The sequence below is a fragment of the Pan troglodytes genome, chromosome 10 (genome assembly GCF_028858775.2).
Source record: "Pan troglodytes isolate AG18354 chromosome 10, NHGRI_mPanTro3-v2.0_pri, whole genome shotgun sequence".
In the NCBI taxonomy this organism is placed as follows: domain Eukaryota; kingdom Metazoa; phylum Chordata; class Mammalia; order Primates; family Hominidae; genus Pan; species Pan troglodytes.
The window spans coordinates 129,652,779-129,668,130 of record NC_072408.2 but is presented as its reverse complement, the minus strand read 5'-3'; the positions used below and the strand labels follow the sequence as shown (position 1 = coordinate 129,668,130).

At 46.6% G+C, this 15,352-nt stretch overlaps 1 protein-coding gene across 29 annotated transcripts in view; it reads right to left on the bottom strand.

The window, feature by feature from the left end:
- Positions 1 to 15,352, bottom strand: part of CCDC62 (coiled-coil domain containing 62) — a 53,030-nt gene that overhangs the window by 1,125 nt on the left and 36,553 nt on the right. For 7 of the 29 annotated variants that reach the window (XM_016924463.4, XM_063786096.1, XM_063786117.1 and 4 more), the window contains 2 exons: positions 13,043 to 13,192; positions 2,831 to 2,924 (listed from right to left, as the gene is read on the bottom strand). The exons of 3 other annotated variants lie outside the window; for them this stretch is intronic. In XM_016924463.4, the coding sequence (XP_016779952.2) occupies positions 2,871 to 2,924; positions 13,043 to 13,192 (204 nt within the window). In that variant the 3' untranslated portion in view covers positions 2,831 to 2,870. Of the gene's footprint in view, positions 1 to 2,830; positions 2,925 to 8,274; positions 8,532 to 10,348; positions 10,449 to 13,042; positions 13,193 to 15,352 lie in introns of those variants that run through there. 19 more of the 29 variants (XM_063786106.1, XM_063786107.1, XM_063786114.1 and 16 more) reach the window with 8 other exon arrangements.

The following is a 15,352-nucleotide window of genomic DNA, read 5'->3' as shown; positions in this document are numbered from 1 at the left end:
AGAGGAGAGAAGAGGAGGGATGGGGGCGGGGAAGGCGCTGCTCAGGCTCTCTGCTTCCCCAGTGTCTTTGAAATGCTGATATGCTTACCTTGAAAAGATCCGAAATGCCTGTACGCTTTAGCTTATCAAACTGGGTTCTGAGGAAACCGCATATGAAATGCAGGTTTGATAGAAGTAAACACAAATCCAGAAAGTGCTTACTGGGTCAATACACGTTTTTATGAAGATTTTACTCCATGTAAAACTTTTTTTTTTTTTTTTGAGACGGAGTTTCGTTCTTGTCGCCCAGGCTGGAGTGCAGTAGCCAAATCTCCACTCATTGCAACCACCGCCTCCCGGGTTCAAGCCATTCTCCTGCATCAGCCTCCCCAGTAGCTGGGATTACAGGCATGCGCCTCCATGCCCGGCTAATTTTTTTTTTTTTTTTTGGTATTTTTAGTAGAGACGGGGTTTCGCCATGTTGGCCAGGATGGTCTCAAACTCCTGACCTCAGGCGATCCGCCCACCTCGGCCTCCCAAAGTGCTGAGATTACAGGTGTGAGCCACAGCGCCCAGCTACCCCATGTAAAACTTTTATAAAACTTTACTCCACATAAAGACTTCTTGACCAGGCGTGGGGGGCCACGCCTTTAATCCCAGCACTTTGGGAGGCCGAGGCGGGCGGATCACTTAAGCTCAGGAGTTCGAAACCAGCCTGGCCAACGTGGCGAAACCCCGTCTCTACTAAAAATACAAAAAAAAAAAAAAATTAGCCGGGCATGGTGGCACATGCCTGTAATCCCAGCTACTTGGGAGGCTGAAGCAGGAGAATCGCTTGAACCCGGGAGGCAGAGGTTGCAGTGAGCTGAGATCGCACCACTGCACTCCAGACTGGGAGACAAGAGCAAAACTCTGTCTCAAAAAAAATAAAATAAAATAACAAAAAATTAGCCAGGCGTGGTGATGCGCACCTGTAATCCCAGCTGCTTGGGAGGCTGAGGCAGGAGAATCGCTTGAACCTGGGAGGTGGAGGTTGCAGTGAGCTGAGATTGCACCACTGCACTCCAGCCTGGGCGACAGAGCAAGACTCCATCTCAAAAACAAACAAACAAACAAACAAACAAAAAACTTCTTTCTGGACAGACAGATGAAATGCTGAAACATTAATTTTGATTTTTTTTCAGCTATAATTTTTTTTCTTTTCTTTTTTTTTTGAGACTGAGTTTCACTCTTGTTGCCCAGGCTGGTGTGCAATGGCACGATCTCGGCTCACTGCAACCTCCGCCTCCTGGGTTCAAGCGATTCTCTTGCCTCAGCCTCCTGAGTAGCTGGGATTACAGGCATGCACCACCAAACCCAGCTAATTTTTTGTATTTTTAGTAGAGACAGGGTTTCACCATGTTGGCCAGGCTGGTCTCAAACTCCCAACCTCAGGTGATCTGCCTGCCTTGGCCTCCTAAAGTGCTGGGATTATAGGCGTGAGCCACCATGCCTGGCCCATATACCACATTTTCTTTATCCATTAGTTGATTGATGGGCATCTGCGCTGGTTCTGTATTTTTGCAATTGCGAATTGTGCTGCTATAAACATGTGTGTACAAGTGTCTTTTTCATAAACTTTTCCTCCACGTAGATACCCAGTAGTGGGATTGTTGGATCAAATCGGAGTTCTACTTTTAGTTCTTTATGGATAACCTCCACACTGTTTTCCATAGTGGTTGTAGTTTACATTCCCACCAGCAGTGTAAAAGTGTTCCCTTTTTACCACATCCATGCCAACATCTATTATTTCTTGATTTTTAAATTATGGCCATTCTTGCATGAGTAAGGTGGTACTGCATTGTGGTTTTTCTGTTTGTTTGGTTTTTTGTTTGTTTGTTTGTTTGTTTGTTTAGAGACAGAGTCTCATTACTGTCGCCCGGCTGGAGTGCAATGGTGCGATCTTGGCTCATTGCAACCTCCGCCTCCCAGGTTCCAGAAATTCTCCTACCTCAGCCTCCCGAGTAGCTGGGATTACAGGTGCCCGCCACCACGCCTGGCTAATTTTTGTATTTTTAGTAGAAACGCGGTTTCACCATGTTGGCCAGGCTTGTCTCAAACTCCTGGCCTCAAGTGATCCACCCGCCTTGGCCTCCCAAAGTGCTATGATTATGGGCATGAGCCACTGCGCCCGGCCCGCATTGTGGTTTTGATTTGCATTCCCCTGATAATTAGTGGTGTTGAACATCTTTTCATATTAGATTCTGATTTTTAAAGCTGTGTCTATGTATTCACTTCCCTAGATTTAAAATTCTAGGTATTGAGAATAATAACTTTTTTTTTTGAGATGGAGTCTTGCTCTGTTGCCCAGGCTAGAGTGCAGTGGTGCCATCTTGGCTCACTGCAACCTCTGCCTCCTGGGTTCAAGTGATTCTCCTGCCTCAGCCTCCCAAGTAGCTGGGATTACAGGCGCCCACTACCGCGCCTGGCTAATTTTTGTATTTTTAGTAGTGACAGACCAGGCTGGTCTCGAACTCCTGACCTCGTGATCCACCCGCCTCAGCCTCCCAAAGTGATGGGATCACAGGTGTGAGCCACCGCGCCTGGCCTTTTTTTTTTTTTTTTTTTAAGAGACAAGGTCTCACTGTGTTCCCAGGCTGGAGTGCAGGAGAACTTTTTGATCTGCATTTCTTTGCAAGTAATTGACATTTTACTCTGATTAAATTTAGAAGTATGCATAAATCGGTCGAGCAAAAGAGAAAGTATTACAAGTCAAACAAATGCATGGCCTTGACTCAACATTATCGATGTTCCCAAGTTACTTATTAAATATTAATTGAGATATAAGGTGAGATAAGCAAAGGTGACTTACTCGTGATCACGATGAATACTGAAGTTGCCTTTTGTTTCCTTCAATAACTGACAAAGGTATTTTTTTGAGCTGACTCTTCTGGGACCTCTGACTTCTAGAAAACAACTCCCAGATTAGTATCCAGGATAGAGAAACTAAAAAATTCTTAAGAAGACTAAACACAAATATAGCAGAAATGCCTTTAAGAGATGTTAGATGAGGCTGGGCGTGGTGGCTCATGCCTATAATCCCAGCACTTTGGGAGGCCAGGGCGGGCGGATCACTTGAGATCAGGAATTCAAGAGCAGCCTGGCCAGTATGGCAAAACCCCATCTCTACCAAAAATACAAAAATGAGCTGGACATGGTGGCGCCCGCCTGTAATTCCAGCTACTTGGGAAGCTGAGGTGGGAGAATTGCTTGAACCCAGGAGGTGGAGGCTGCAGTAAGCCAAGATCACGCCACTGCACTCCAGCCTGGGCGACAGAGTGAGACCCTGTCTCAAAAAAAGAAAAAAGAAAAAAAGACGTTAGATGAAGAGATATCTGCACTCCACTCCATGTTCACTGCAGCCAAGATGCGGAAGCAACATAAATGCCTGTCAGCAGATGAGTGGATCAGGAAAACGTAGTATATACGCACAATGGAATAATATTTAGCCATAAAAACAAACAAAATTCTGTAATTTGCAACAGCGTGGATGAACCTGGAGGACATTAGGCTGTGTGAAAGAAGCCAGGCACAGAAAGACAAATACTGCCTGATCTCACTTATATTTGAAATCTAAAAAGTGTGGAACTCAATGGTGTGAACCTGGGAGGCGGAGCTTACAGTGAGCCGAGATCGCACCACTGCACTCCAGCCTGGGCGACAGACCGAGACTCCATCTCAAAAAAAAAAAAAAAAAAAAAAAAAAAAATGTGGAACTCATAGAAGCAGAGAGTAGAATAGTGATTACCAGGGGCTTGGGGAGGGAGTGGATGGGGAAAGGGGAGCTATTGGTCAAAGGTACAAAGTTTCAATTAGACAGGAGGAAAAGTTTTAGTGATCTATTGCACAGCACCATGACTATGGTTAATAATAATGTATTGGCCAGGTGCAGTGGCTCACGCCTGTAATCCCAGCACTTTGGGAGGCCGAGGCAGGCGGATCACAAGGTCAAGAGCTCGAGACCATCCTGGCCAACATGGTGAAACCCTGTCTCTACTAAAAAGACGAAAATTAGCTGGGCGTGGTGGCGCGCGCCTGTAGTCCCAGCGACTTGGGAGGCTGAAAGGCAGGAGAATCGCTTGAACCTGGGAGGTGGAGGTTGTAGTGAGCCAAGATCATGACACTGCACTCCAGCTTGGTGACAAGAGTGACACTCTGTCTCAAAAAAAAAAAAAAGATAAACAATGTACTGTGTGTGTGTGTGTGTGTGTGTGTGTGTGTGTTTAAATTTATAGAGACAGGGTCTCCCATTGTTGCCCATTCCTGGCTTCACGTGATCCTCCCGCCTCAGCCTCCCAAAGGGCTAGGATTACAGGTGTGAGCCATTGTGCCCAGCCAATAATAATGTATGATATATTTCAAAATTGTTAAATGAATCGGTTCTAAATCTTTCCACTACAAAGACATGATAAGTATGTGAGGTGATAGATACACAGCTGGTTTAGTCATTCTACTATGTTATATACATATTATAACACTGCACTATACACTATAAATATATACAATTATTATTTGTCAATTTAAAAAAGACCATAGTGGCTATGCACAGTGGCTCACACCTGCAATCCCAGCACTTTGGGAGGCTGAGGTGGGAGGATCTCTTGAGCCCAGGAGTTTGAGACCAACCTAGGCAACACGGGGAGACAAAAAATACACTTAAAAAAAAATTAGCCAGGCATGGTGACAAACACCTGTACTCCCAGATATTCAGGAGGCTGAAGTGGGAGGACCGCTGGAGCCTGGGAGTTTGAGGCAGAAGTGAGCCATGATCGTGCCACTGCACTCTAGCCTGAGCGACAGAGTGACACCCTGTCTCAGAAAATAATAAATAAATAAGACCTTAGGGAATGAATAAAATATAATGAAGTGACTGCATACAATTGCCATCCATCCATCCAACAAAGGCTTCTTGACTTCCCATTCATGTGTGGGGTCCCCTTTGTCTCTAATCTGGAAGGACTTCCCTGTCTGCTTCACCATGTGTGTTACAGCTAAACGCTGGCCATCAGCTAATGCCCAGATATAACTGGCTCGCTGTCAGTCCTAACACAGGCACCGATCCAGTGAGCCCTCAGTGAGCCGTGTTGAAAACAGTGGTCAGTAGTTAAGCATCGGCAACTCTAAGTGCCTCGTTAGCCTTCTTAGGTGTCTGGGTGGGGAAAAGAGGAAGAAGGGGAGTGGAGAGGTAAGGGGGAGGAATGAAGGGGAGATGATGCCTGGAAAGACCCCAGTGCATTCCGTGGTGACCCCTGGCTTGCAGGTGAGCCCACCTCCTCACCTCCCCCTGCCTGTGTGGCCTGCATTCCAGCCACGCCGGGATCCCTCACAGTTCCTCAGGGGCACCCAAGGGTGCTTCCAGTCCTCTGTGCTTTTACTCATGCTGCTTCCTCTCTATGCAAATTGCCCATGTATTTTACCATCTGATTTTTTTTTTTTTTGAGACAGAGTCTTGCTCTGTTGCCCAGGCTGGAGTGCAGTGGCGTGATCTCGGCTCACTGCAACCTCCGCCACCTGAGTTCAAGCGATTCTACTGCCTCAGCCTCTCGAGCAGCTGGGATTACGGCACGCCACCATGCCCGGGTAATTTTTGTATTTTTAGTAGAGAGGGGGTTTTACCTTGTTGGCTAGGCTGGTCTGGAACTCCTGCCCTCAGGTGATCTGCCTGCCTGGGCCTCCCAAAGTGCTGGGATTACAGGCGTGAACCACCGTGCCTTGCTACCATGCTATGTATTTTCTCTTATTCGTTTAAAAACTTCATTCTGAAAGGGATCTGCAGGCTTTATCAGCCTGCCACGAGAAAGGCCAAGAGCCCCGACAGGTAACACCAACCATCTCAAGCCAGCAATCAGGACGGCCAGGCCCACACAGCAGGCACAAGTCCAAGCTCAGTTTATGGTAGGGTCCGCTCCTCACCCCTACCCTCCAGGCAAGGAGGAAGCCCGCCATGAGGCAATGTGCTCAGCTGTGCACTTCCTCTTACTCTAACTCCTTTTTTCTCCTTTGTCTATTTTTAAATTATTGGAGTTTTTCTTGAATAGTTTAAAAATCAAAATAATAAAAACAGGTATAAACAGAGAAGTCCCGCTTCTGCCTCATCCCTCATGCCTCCTATCGGTAAAATTTATATCATCTTTCCACTGTGTCTTTGTGCAAATATATATTCTTATTTCCATCCTCTTTCTTTTCTTCTTCTTCTTCTTTTTTTTTTTTTTTTTTTTTTTTTTGAGACAGGATCTTGCTGTATCGCTCAGGCTGGAATACAGTTGCTCAATCACAGCTCACTGCAGCCTCAAATTCCTGGGCTCAAGCAATCCTCCTGTCCCACCCTCCCGAGTGCCTGGGACGACTACAAGTGTGCACCACCATGCCCCACTAATGTTTTTAAAAACCTTTTTTTGTAGAGACAGGGCCTAGCTATGTTGCCCAGGCTGGTCTCGAACTCCTGGGCTCAAGCAATCCTCCCGCCTTGGCCTCCCAAAGTGGTGGGATTACAGGTGTGAGCCACTGCTCCTGGCCCTCTCCTTATGTATGTGGAATGCCATATGAACCTTCAGTATCTTGCACGTTTCTCACTTAGCAATATATCTGGAAATATTTCCACATACTAGAGCGCCTCATTCTGTTCTATGGCTGCTCAGAACTCCACCGTGTGGGTGGACCACAGCTTATTCCCTCGGTTCCCTTTTGCTGGACACTGGGTAGGTGGCCTCCTACCATTTGCTGTTGTAAAGCAATGCTGCAAAGAAACACATGTGCCTATGCCATTTCATACACATGCAGAAGTATCTGTGGGAGAGATTCCCAGAGTGACACTGCGTCACTCGTCAAAGCGTCAGTTCTTCAGTGATTTTTAGAAAACATTGCCAATTTCCCCAACAGGAGGACTGAATCATTTCGTGCTCCCTGGCAACGTGGGAGAGTGCCTGTCTCACAGCAAGGCTCTGAATTGCGACCCTTGTCTGTAGCGACAGATGGCAAAGCCCTGGAGAAGCAGACATGCTGCTCAGAACTTTACCCTGCTTCCTTATTGCAGAAATTAAGAATTTTTAAACAAAATTATTTGCTTTTTCGGTACCTAGCTGTACTCAGTACAAAGGCATGGGGGCAGGAGTTTGTAAAGCGTGTTGCCAGGTAAATCCCTGTTACTTAAATTCTGTCTTCCCAATATCTCTAGAATCAGTTAATGCACCAGAAAATGTATGATATCTGGAGCCAACAGTTTTTCCAATTAAATGATTTTCTGATTCTAGCTGTACTTTGTTGACTAAAGAATTCGGTCATTTTTCCCTTCCTGTAAAATGTAAGGTTGGAATTAGATATCTCTTCTGGTTCTTTCTAGCTCAAACACTCTGAAAAAAATATATTTTTTGAGACAGGGTCTTGCTCTGTTGCCCAGGCTGGAGTGCAATGGTGTGATCGTGGCTCACTGTAGCCTCGAACTCCTGGGCTCAAAGTCATGATCCTCCTACCTCAGCCTCCTGAGTAGCTGGAACTATAGGCGTGAGCCACTACACTTGGCTAATTTTTATTTTTTAGCAATGGGGTCTCACTATCTTGCCCAGGCCGGTCTCGAACTCCCAGGCTCAAGCAATCCTCCTGTGTGGTCCTCCCAAAGAGCTAGGATTACAGGTGTGAGTCACTGCACCCAGCTAATTTTATTTTATTTTTCTTAGACAGTGTCCCACTCTATGGCCCAGGCTGGAGTACAGTGGTGTGATCATAGCTCACTGTAGCCTTGACCTCATGCTCAAGTGATCCTCCCCCCTCAACCTCCCAAGTACCCAGGACTACAGTCATGGGTCACCACGTCCAGCTAATTTTTTTTTTTTTTTTTTGAGACAGAGTCTCGTTATGTCGCCCAGGCTGGAGTGCAGTGGCACGATCTTGGCTCACTGCAAGCTCCGCCTCCTGGGTTCACACCATTCTCCTGCCTCAGCCTTTCAAGTAGCCGGGACTACAGGCGCCCGCCACCACGCCCAGCTAATTTTTTTGTATTTTTAGTGGAGATGGGGTTTCACCGTGTTAGACAGGATGGTCTTGATCTCCTGACCTCGTGATCCGCCTGCCTCGGCCTCCCAAAGTGCTGGGATTACAGGCGTGAGCCACTGCGCCTGGCCACATCCAGCTAATTTTTGAATTTTTTATAGAGACAAAGTCTTGATATGTTGCCCCAGCAGAACTTGAACTCCTGCCCTCAAGTGATCCTCCCACCTCAGCCTCCCAAAGTGCTGGGATTATAGGTGTGAGCCACTGCACCTGGCCAGCTTTTTCTTTTTTCTGCATGTTCCTGTCAGTTCCATTCAAGGTAGGCCCTGAGACCGCCTGTGGCAGATGCTGGGTGCTGCAGCCAGGGTGCCAAGGTGGAGAAGGGTCCTGAGGCGTTCACAGTGAGCAGGAGTCATGGACGCAGTCACCTGTTGGCTACCTGACGTGCACTCTGATGGAGGCAGATACACACACACACGCATGCATGCACACACACACATGTGCAGGCACACACCCACAGAGCTACACTAGCAGGACAAAAATGAGGGAGTGATTGATTATATCTCAGGAATTTGACATAAAACCCTAACGAAGAGGTTGAGAGAACAACCTGAAGCCACGAGGACAAGGAGGAGACATCTGTTGCTATAATGCTTGTTTGGAAAATGTGAATTTGGGCCGGGCGTAGTGGCTCACGCCTGTAATCCCAGCACATGGGGAGGCCAAGTTGGGAGGATCACTTGAGGTCAGGAGTTTGAGACCAGCCTGGCCAACATGGTGAAACTCTGTCTACTAAAAATACAAAAAATTAACCAGGCATGGTGGCTCACACCTGTAATCCCAGCTACTCAGGAGGCTGAGGCAGGAGAATCGCTTGAACCCAGGAAGTGGAGGAAAGAGTGGAACTCCATCTCGAAAATAAAATAAAAATAAAAAAATAGGCCAGGCATGGTGGCTCATGCCTGTAATCCCAGCACTTTGGGAGGCCGAGGTGGGTGGATCACAAGGTCAGGAGATCAAGACCATCCTGGCTAGCATGGTGAAACCCCATCTCTACTAAAAATCCAAAAAAAAAAAAAAAAAAAATTAGCCAGGCGTGGTGGCGGGCGCCTGTAGTCCCAGCTACTTGGGAGGCTGGGGCAGGAGAATAGTGTGAACCCGGAAGGTGGAGGTTGCAGTGAGCCAAGGTCATACCACTGCACTCCAGCCTGGGTGACAGAGCAAGACTCTGTCTCAAAACAATAAATAAATAAATAAATAAATAAATAAATAAATAAAATTTAAAAATAAAAATAAACTGGCATGTAATCTTTATTCCATCAAAGTTCATGGATCCCATGAATTCTAGTCAACAAATTCTGATTAAAATTATCTGTCCAACAAATCCATAGAGACAGAAAGTAGATTGTGGTAACCAGTGGCTGTGGATGTGGGGTCTCCTTTTGGGGTGATTAAAATATTCTAGAATTAGATAGGGGTAGTGGCTGCACGATTTTATTAATATGATTAAAAAAAACCACCAAATCGTACACTTTAGAAGGGTGAATTGTATGTAAATAATAAAATGTGAATTCTGTCTCTCTTTTTGATATAGGGTCTCACTCTGTCACCCAGGCTGGAATGCAGTGGCAAGATCATGGCTCACCACAGTCTTGACCTCCCAGGATCAAGTGATCCTCCCACCTCAGCCTCCTGAGTTGCTGGAACTACTGGTGCATGGCAGTGTGTCCAGCTAATTAAAAAAAAAATTTTATTTTGTAGAGGTGGGGTTTCCCAATGTTGCCCAGAGTGGTCTCAAACTCCTTGGCTCAAGTGATCCATCTGCTTTGGCCTCCCAAAGTGCTGGGATTACAGGCATTAGCCACCATGGCTGGCCTATATCTCAATTTAAAAAATGTATTTTAAAGAAATAGCTGCCAAAGAATGACTAGAAAAGTCATAAAGGTTCTCCCCAGACACAGGGGAAGAAGCAGCCTCACTGCATACATTTAAAGGGATAGCTAAGCACCAAAATAGTTTTGTCATTAAAAACCTTCCTCTGCCCCAATATAAATGCAATGCTTCACTAATGCCTCAGAGACAGCTTGTGAAGAAGAAATCTTCCTAGGAAACACCAGAGTCCATCACGGTTTCCACTTTGAAAAGTTTATATGGCACACATGGTATACTTTGAAAAATTTCTAGTTTTGGATCCTGTTCTGCTTTAGGGTAATCTCTGCAACTACCTGTTTAGGCTCATGGCAGTGAGCATCTTGATTCTAAAATGATTAATGTTCTAGTTTTGGATCTATTCGCGGCACATAGAAACTGCTCCAGGGAACTCTGAATCTAACAAAATACCAACCTGAAGAAGGGCTAAGCAAGAAATGCCATCAGAGAGCATTTCGTGAAATAAGGCAAAGATGTTTGCTCCCCTCCTTCTATTCAACACTCATCTGGAGGTCCTAGCCAGAGCAGTAAGGGAAGAAAATGAAATAAGGCATAAATATTGGAAAAAGGAATAAAACTGTCTCTATTCATGAATGACATGATTGTGTAGAAAATCCTAAGGAATCTACAAAAAAACTACTAGAATCGGCCGGGCGTGGCGGCTCACGCCTGTAATCCCAGCACTTTGGGAGGCCGAGGTAGGAGGATCACTTGAGGCCAGGAGTTCGAGACCAGCCTGGCCAACATGGCAAAACCCCATCTCTACTAAAAACACAAAGATTAGCTGGGTGTGATGGTGCATACCTGTAATCCCAGCACTTTGGGAGGCTGAGGCGGGCGGATCACAAGGTCAGGAGATGGAGACCATCCTGGCTAACATGGTGAAAGCCCGTCTCTACCAAAAAATACAAAAAAATTAGCCGGGCGTGGTGGCGGGCGCCTGTAGTCCCAGCTACTCGGGAGGCTGAGGCAGGAGAATGGCGTGAACCTGGGAGGCGGAGCTTGCAGTGAGCTGAGATCGTGCCACTGGCACCAAGGCCTGGGCGACAGAGCGAGACTCCATCTCAAAAAAGAAAAAAAAAAAACCTGTTAAGTTGGAAGTAATCAAAATTTTAAATTTCGCTTTTTAAAAGACACTGTTAAGAAAAGCCAGGCCAGGCACAGCGGCTCACGCCTATAATCCCAGCACTTTGGGAGGCTGAGGCAGGAGGATTGCTTGAACCCAAGAGTTTGAGACCAGCCTGGGCAACATTGTGGGACCCTGTTTCTACAAAAAATAAAAACATCAGCTGGGTGTGGTTTCGTGTACGTGTAATCCCAGCTACTCAGGAGGCTGAGGTGGGAAGATCACTTGAGCCTGGGAGTTGGAGGTTCAAGTTGGCCCTGCATTCCAGCCTGGGTGACAGAGCAAGACTGTCTCTAAAAAACAAATAAATAAGCTGAGCATGGTGGCTCATGCTGATAGTCCCAACACTTTGGGAGGCTGAGGCAGGAGGATTACTTGAGGCCGGGAGTTCAAGCAGCCTGGCAAACAGAGTGGGCATGGCAGTGCGTGCCTGTGGTCCCAGCTACTTGGGAGACTGAGGTGGGAGGATTGCTTGAGCCCAGGAATTTGAGGCTGCAGTGAGCTGTGATCACGCCTGCGAATAGCTACTGCACTCCAGCCTGGGCAACAGAGGAAGATGCTGTCTCAAAAATAAATAAATACACAAAATTAAAATTAGGCCAGGCAGGGTGGCTCATGCTTGTAATCCCAACACTTTGGGAGGCCGAGGCAGGTGGATCACTTGAGGTCAGGAGTTCGAGACCAGCCTGGTCAACATGGTGAAACCCCGTCTCTACTAAAAATGCAAAAATTAGTGAGGCATGGTGGCAGGTGCCTGTAATCTCAGCTACTTGGGAGGCTGAGGCAGGAGAATTGCTTGAACCCAGGAGGCGGAGAATTGCAGTGAGCTGAGATCGTGCCATTGCACCCCAGCCTGGGCAACAAGAGCGAAACTCAGTCTCAAAAAAAAAAAAAAAAATTAAAAGTCCATATCTGTTAGAGAGACATCATGATCATGAAATATTTATGAGTGACATGATATGATGCTGAGATTCACTCTAAAATGCTTCCAAAGAAAACGTGTATGGATGGGGTAAGATGAAATCGATGGTGGTCAAAGGTGAGTGACTGTGCCATTCTTTCCACTTCAGTGCATATTTGAAATTTTCTTTCTTTCTTTCTCTCTTTTTTTTTTTTTTTTTTTGAGGTGGAGCTTTGCTCATTGCCAAGGCTGGAGTGCAATGGCACAATCTCAGCTTACCATAACCTCCACCTCCGGGGTTCAAGCGATTCTCCTGTCTCAGCCTCCCGAGTAGCTGGGATTACAGGCATGCGCCACTATGTCCGGCTAATTTTGTATTTTTAGTAGAGATAGGGTTTCTCCATGTTGGTCAGGCTGGTCTCGAACTCCTGACCTCAGGTAATCCACCCGCCTCGGCCTCCCAAAGTGCTGGGATTACAGGCATGAGCCACTGCGCCCGGCCTTGAAACTTTCTATAATAAAATTTGGTTTTTTAAAACATTTCCAGCTGGCCGTGGTGGCTCACGCCTGTAATCCTAGCACTTTGGGAGGCCAAGGTGGGTGGATCACTGGAGATCAGGAGTTTGAGACCAGCCTGGCCAACATGGTGAAACCCTGTCTCTACTAAAAATACAAAAATTAGCCGGGCATGGTAGAGTAGGCCTTTAGTCCCAGTTACTTGGGAGGCTGAGGCAGGAGAATCACTTGAACCCGGGAGGTGGAGGTTGCAATGAGCTGAGATCGTGCCACTGCACCTCAGCCTGGGCGACAAGAGCAAAACTCTGTACCCGCCCCCTCCAAGAAAAAAATCCCCAAGAATTTATCTTCATATGCCCCAGATCATTAGAAAGAGGAAGTTTGGGTCCAGTGACATCTAAGTGTAACCTTTTCCTTCTTAAAACAAGCATGTTCCCTTTCCTCCCTAGAGACACAGAAACTCTCCCTCTAACAGAAAGGCCGCCCTGCCGGTGATATTTGCACACTGGTGTTCAGTGGTGTGTTTGGATGTGACAAATATAGTCAAGAGAAAATGAAACGCATACATTTGTGGCACTGCCAGTGAGATTCTCATGGCTGATGGGCAGCAGTGTGCTCAGCTCCAGGTCCGTCACCATCTGACGAGATTCCGCCAGCAAACGCTGGAGCTTGCTCGTGGGCGAGAAATCATCCTGGGAGGGTAACACAATTGAAGCCTACAGGAAATTAAGAGGCACCTTTAAATGCTTAGGTTTACAAACACAAATGCTAACTACCTAGGAATATTGTTTTCTTTTTTCTTTCTCTTGCTCTGTCGCCCAGGCTGAAGTGCAGTGGCACAATCACAGCTGATTGCCTCAAGCTCCTGGGCTCGAGTGATCCTCCTGCCTCAGCCTCCTGAAAAGCTGGGACCATAGGTGTGTGCAACCACACCCAGCAATTTTTTTTTTTTGGTAGAGGTGGGATCTCACTATGTTGCCCAGGCTGGTCTTGAACTCCTGGCCTCAAGTTACCCTCCTGCCTCAGCCTCCCAAAGTGCTGGGGTTATAGGCGTGAGCCACTACACCCGATCACCTGTGAATATTTCTTTGTCTTTAGGTGTTACAAAGCAAAGCAGGACATCAAATAGTAGAATAAGAATAAATTCATTCCTTTTCTTTCTTTCTTTCTTTCTTTCTTTCTTTCTTTCTCTCTCTCTCTCTCTCTCTCTCTCCCTCCCTCTCTCTCTCTTTCTTTTTTTTTTTTTTTGAGACGGAGTCTCGCTCTGTCACCCAGGCTGGAGTGCAGTGGCATGATCTCGGCTCACTTCAAGCTCCACCCACTGGGTTCACGCCATTCTCCTGCCTCAGCCTCCCAAGTAGCTGGGACTACAGGCACCCACCACCATGCCTGGCTAATTTTTTTTTGTATTTTTTAGTAGAGACGGGGTTTCACCATGTTAGCCAGAATGGTCTCAATCTCCTGACCTCGTGATCTGCGTGCCTCGGCCTCCCAAAGTGCTGGGATTACAGGTGTGAGCCACCGCACCCGGCCTCTTTTTTTTTTTTTTGAGACGGAGTTTTGCTCTTGTTGCCTAGGCTGGAGTGCAATAGTGTAACCTCAGCTCACTGCAACCTCCACCTCCTGGGTTCAAGTGATTCTCCTGCCTCAGCCTCCCGAGTAGATGCGGCTACAGTTGCCCGCCACCACACCTGGCTAATTTTGTATTTTTAGTAGAGACAGGGTTTCACCATGTTGGCCAGGCTGGTCTTGAACTTCTGACCTCCAGTGATCCACCCGCCTCGAACTCCCAAAGTGCTAGGATTACAGGCGTGAGCCACTGCACCCAGCCCCCTTTATTTCTTAGAACCTACTCAGTTAAATAATTTGACTTAAACAGAACTTACTACAGCTAATGAAGTAACACCCATGCGATAAAAGAATCCTAGGCATTGGTTAACTCTCCTCAACCAACTTGTCAATGCTGTATTTAGCATGTCAAAATACTTGCAAAATAGGACAACATTAAAGGCTTATAAGCCTTGAAAAATATGTGGGTATGTGCCTTCGTTTATTCCTATTAAATTTCAACTTTGGGATCTGAAGTTTAGCATGAAAATGAGTCACTGCCAATTGCTCTTAAAGGGGCCTAGACTGAATTTTTTTTTTTTTTTTTTTTTTGAGATGGAGTCTCACTCTGTTGCCAGGCTGGAGTGCAGTGGCGTGATCTCAGCTCACTGCAACCTCCAACTCCCGGGTTCAAGCAATTCTCCTGCCTTTCAGCCTCCCGAGTAGCTAGGACTACAGGCGTGTGCCACCACGCCCAGCTAATTTTTGTATTTTTCGTAGAGACGGGGTTTCACCATGTTGGTCAGGATGGTCTCGATCTCCTGACCTTAGGTGATCCCCCTTCCTTGGCCTCCAAAAGTGCTGCGAGTACAGGCATGAGCCACCACCTGATTTTTTTTTTTTTTTAAGACAACTTAATTTCAGCCGGGCACGGTGGCTCACGCCTGTAATCCCAGCACTTTGGGAGGCTGAGGCGAGCAGATGACCTGAGGTTGGGAGTTTGAGACCAGCCTGACCAACATGGAGAAACCCTGTCTCTACTAAAAATACAAAATTAGCCGGGCGTGGTGGCACATGCCTGTAATCCCAGCTACTAGGGAGGCTGAGGCAGGAGAATCGCTTGAACCTGGGAGACGGAGGTTGCGGTGAGCCGAGATCGTGCCATTGCACTCCAGCCTGGGCAACAAGAGTGAAACTCCGTCTCAAAAAAAAAAAAAAAAAAAAGGAAACTTAATTTCTTTTTATTTATTTATTTATTTTTTATTATTATACTTTAGGTTCTAGGGTACATGTGCATTACGTGCAGGTTTGTTACATATGTATACATG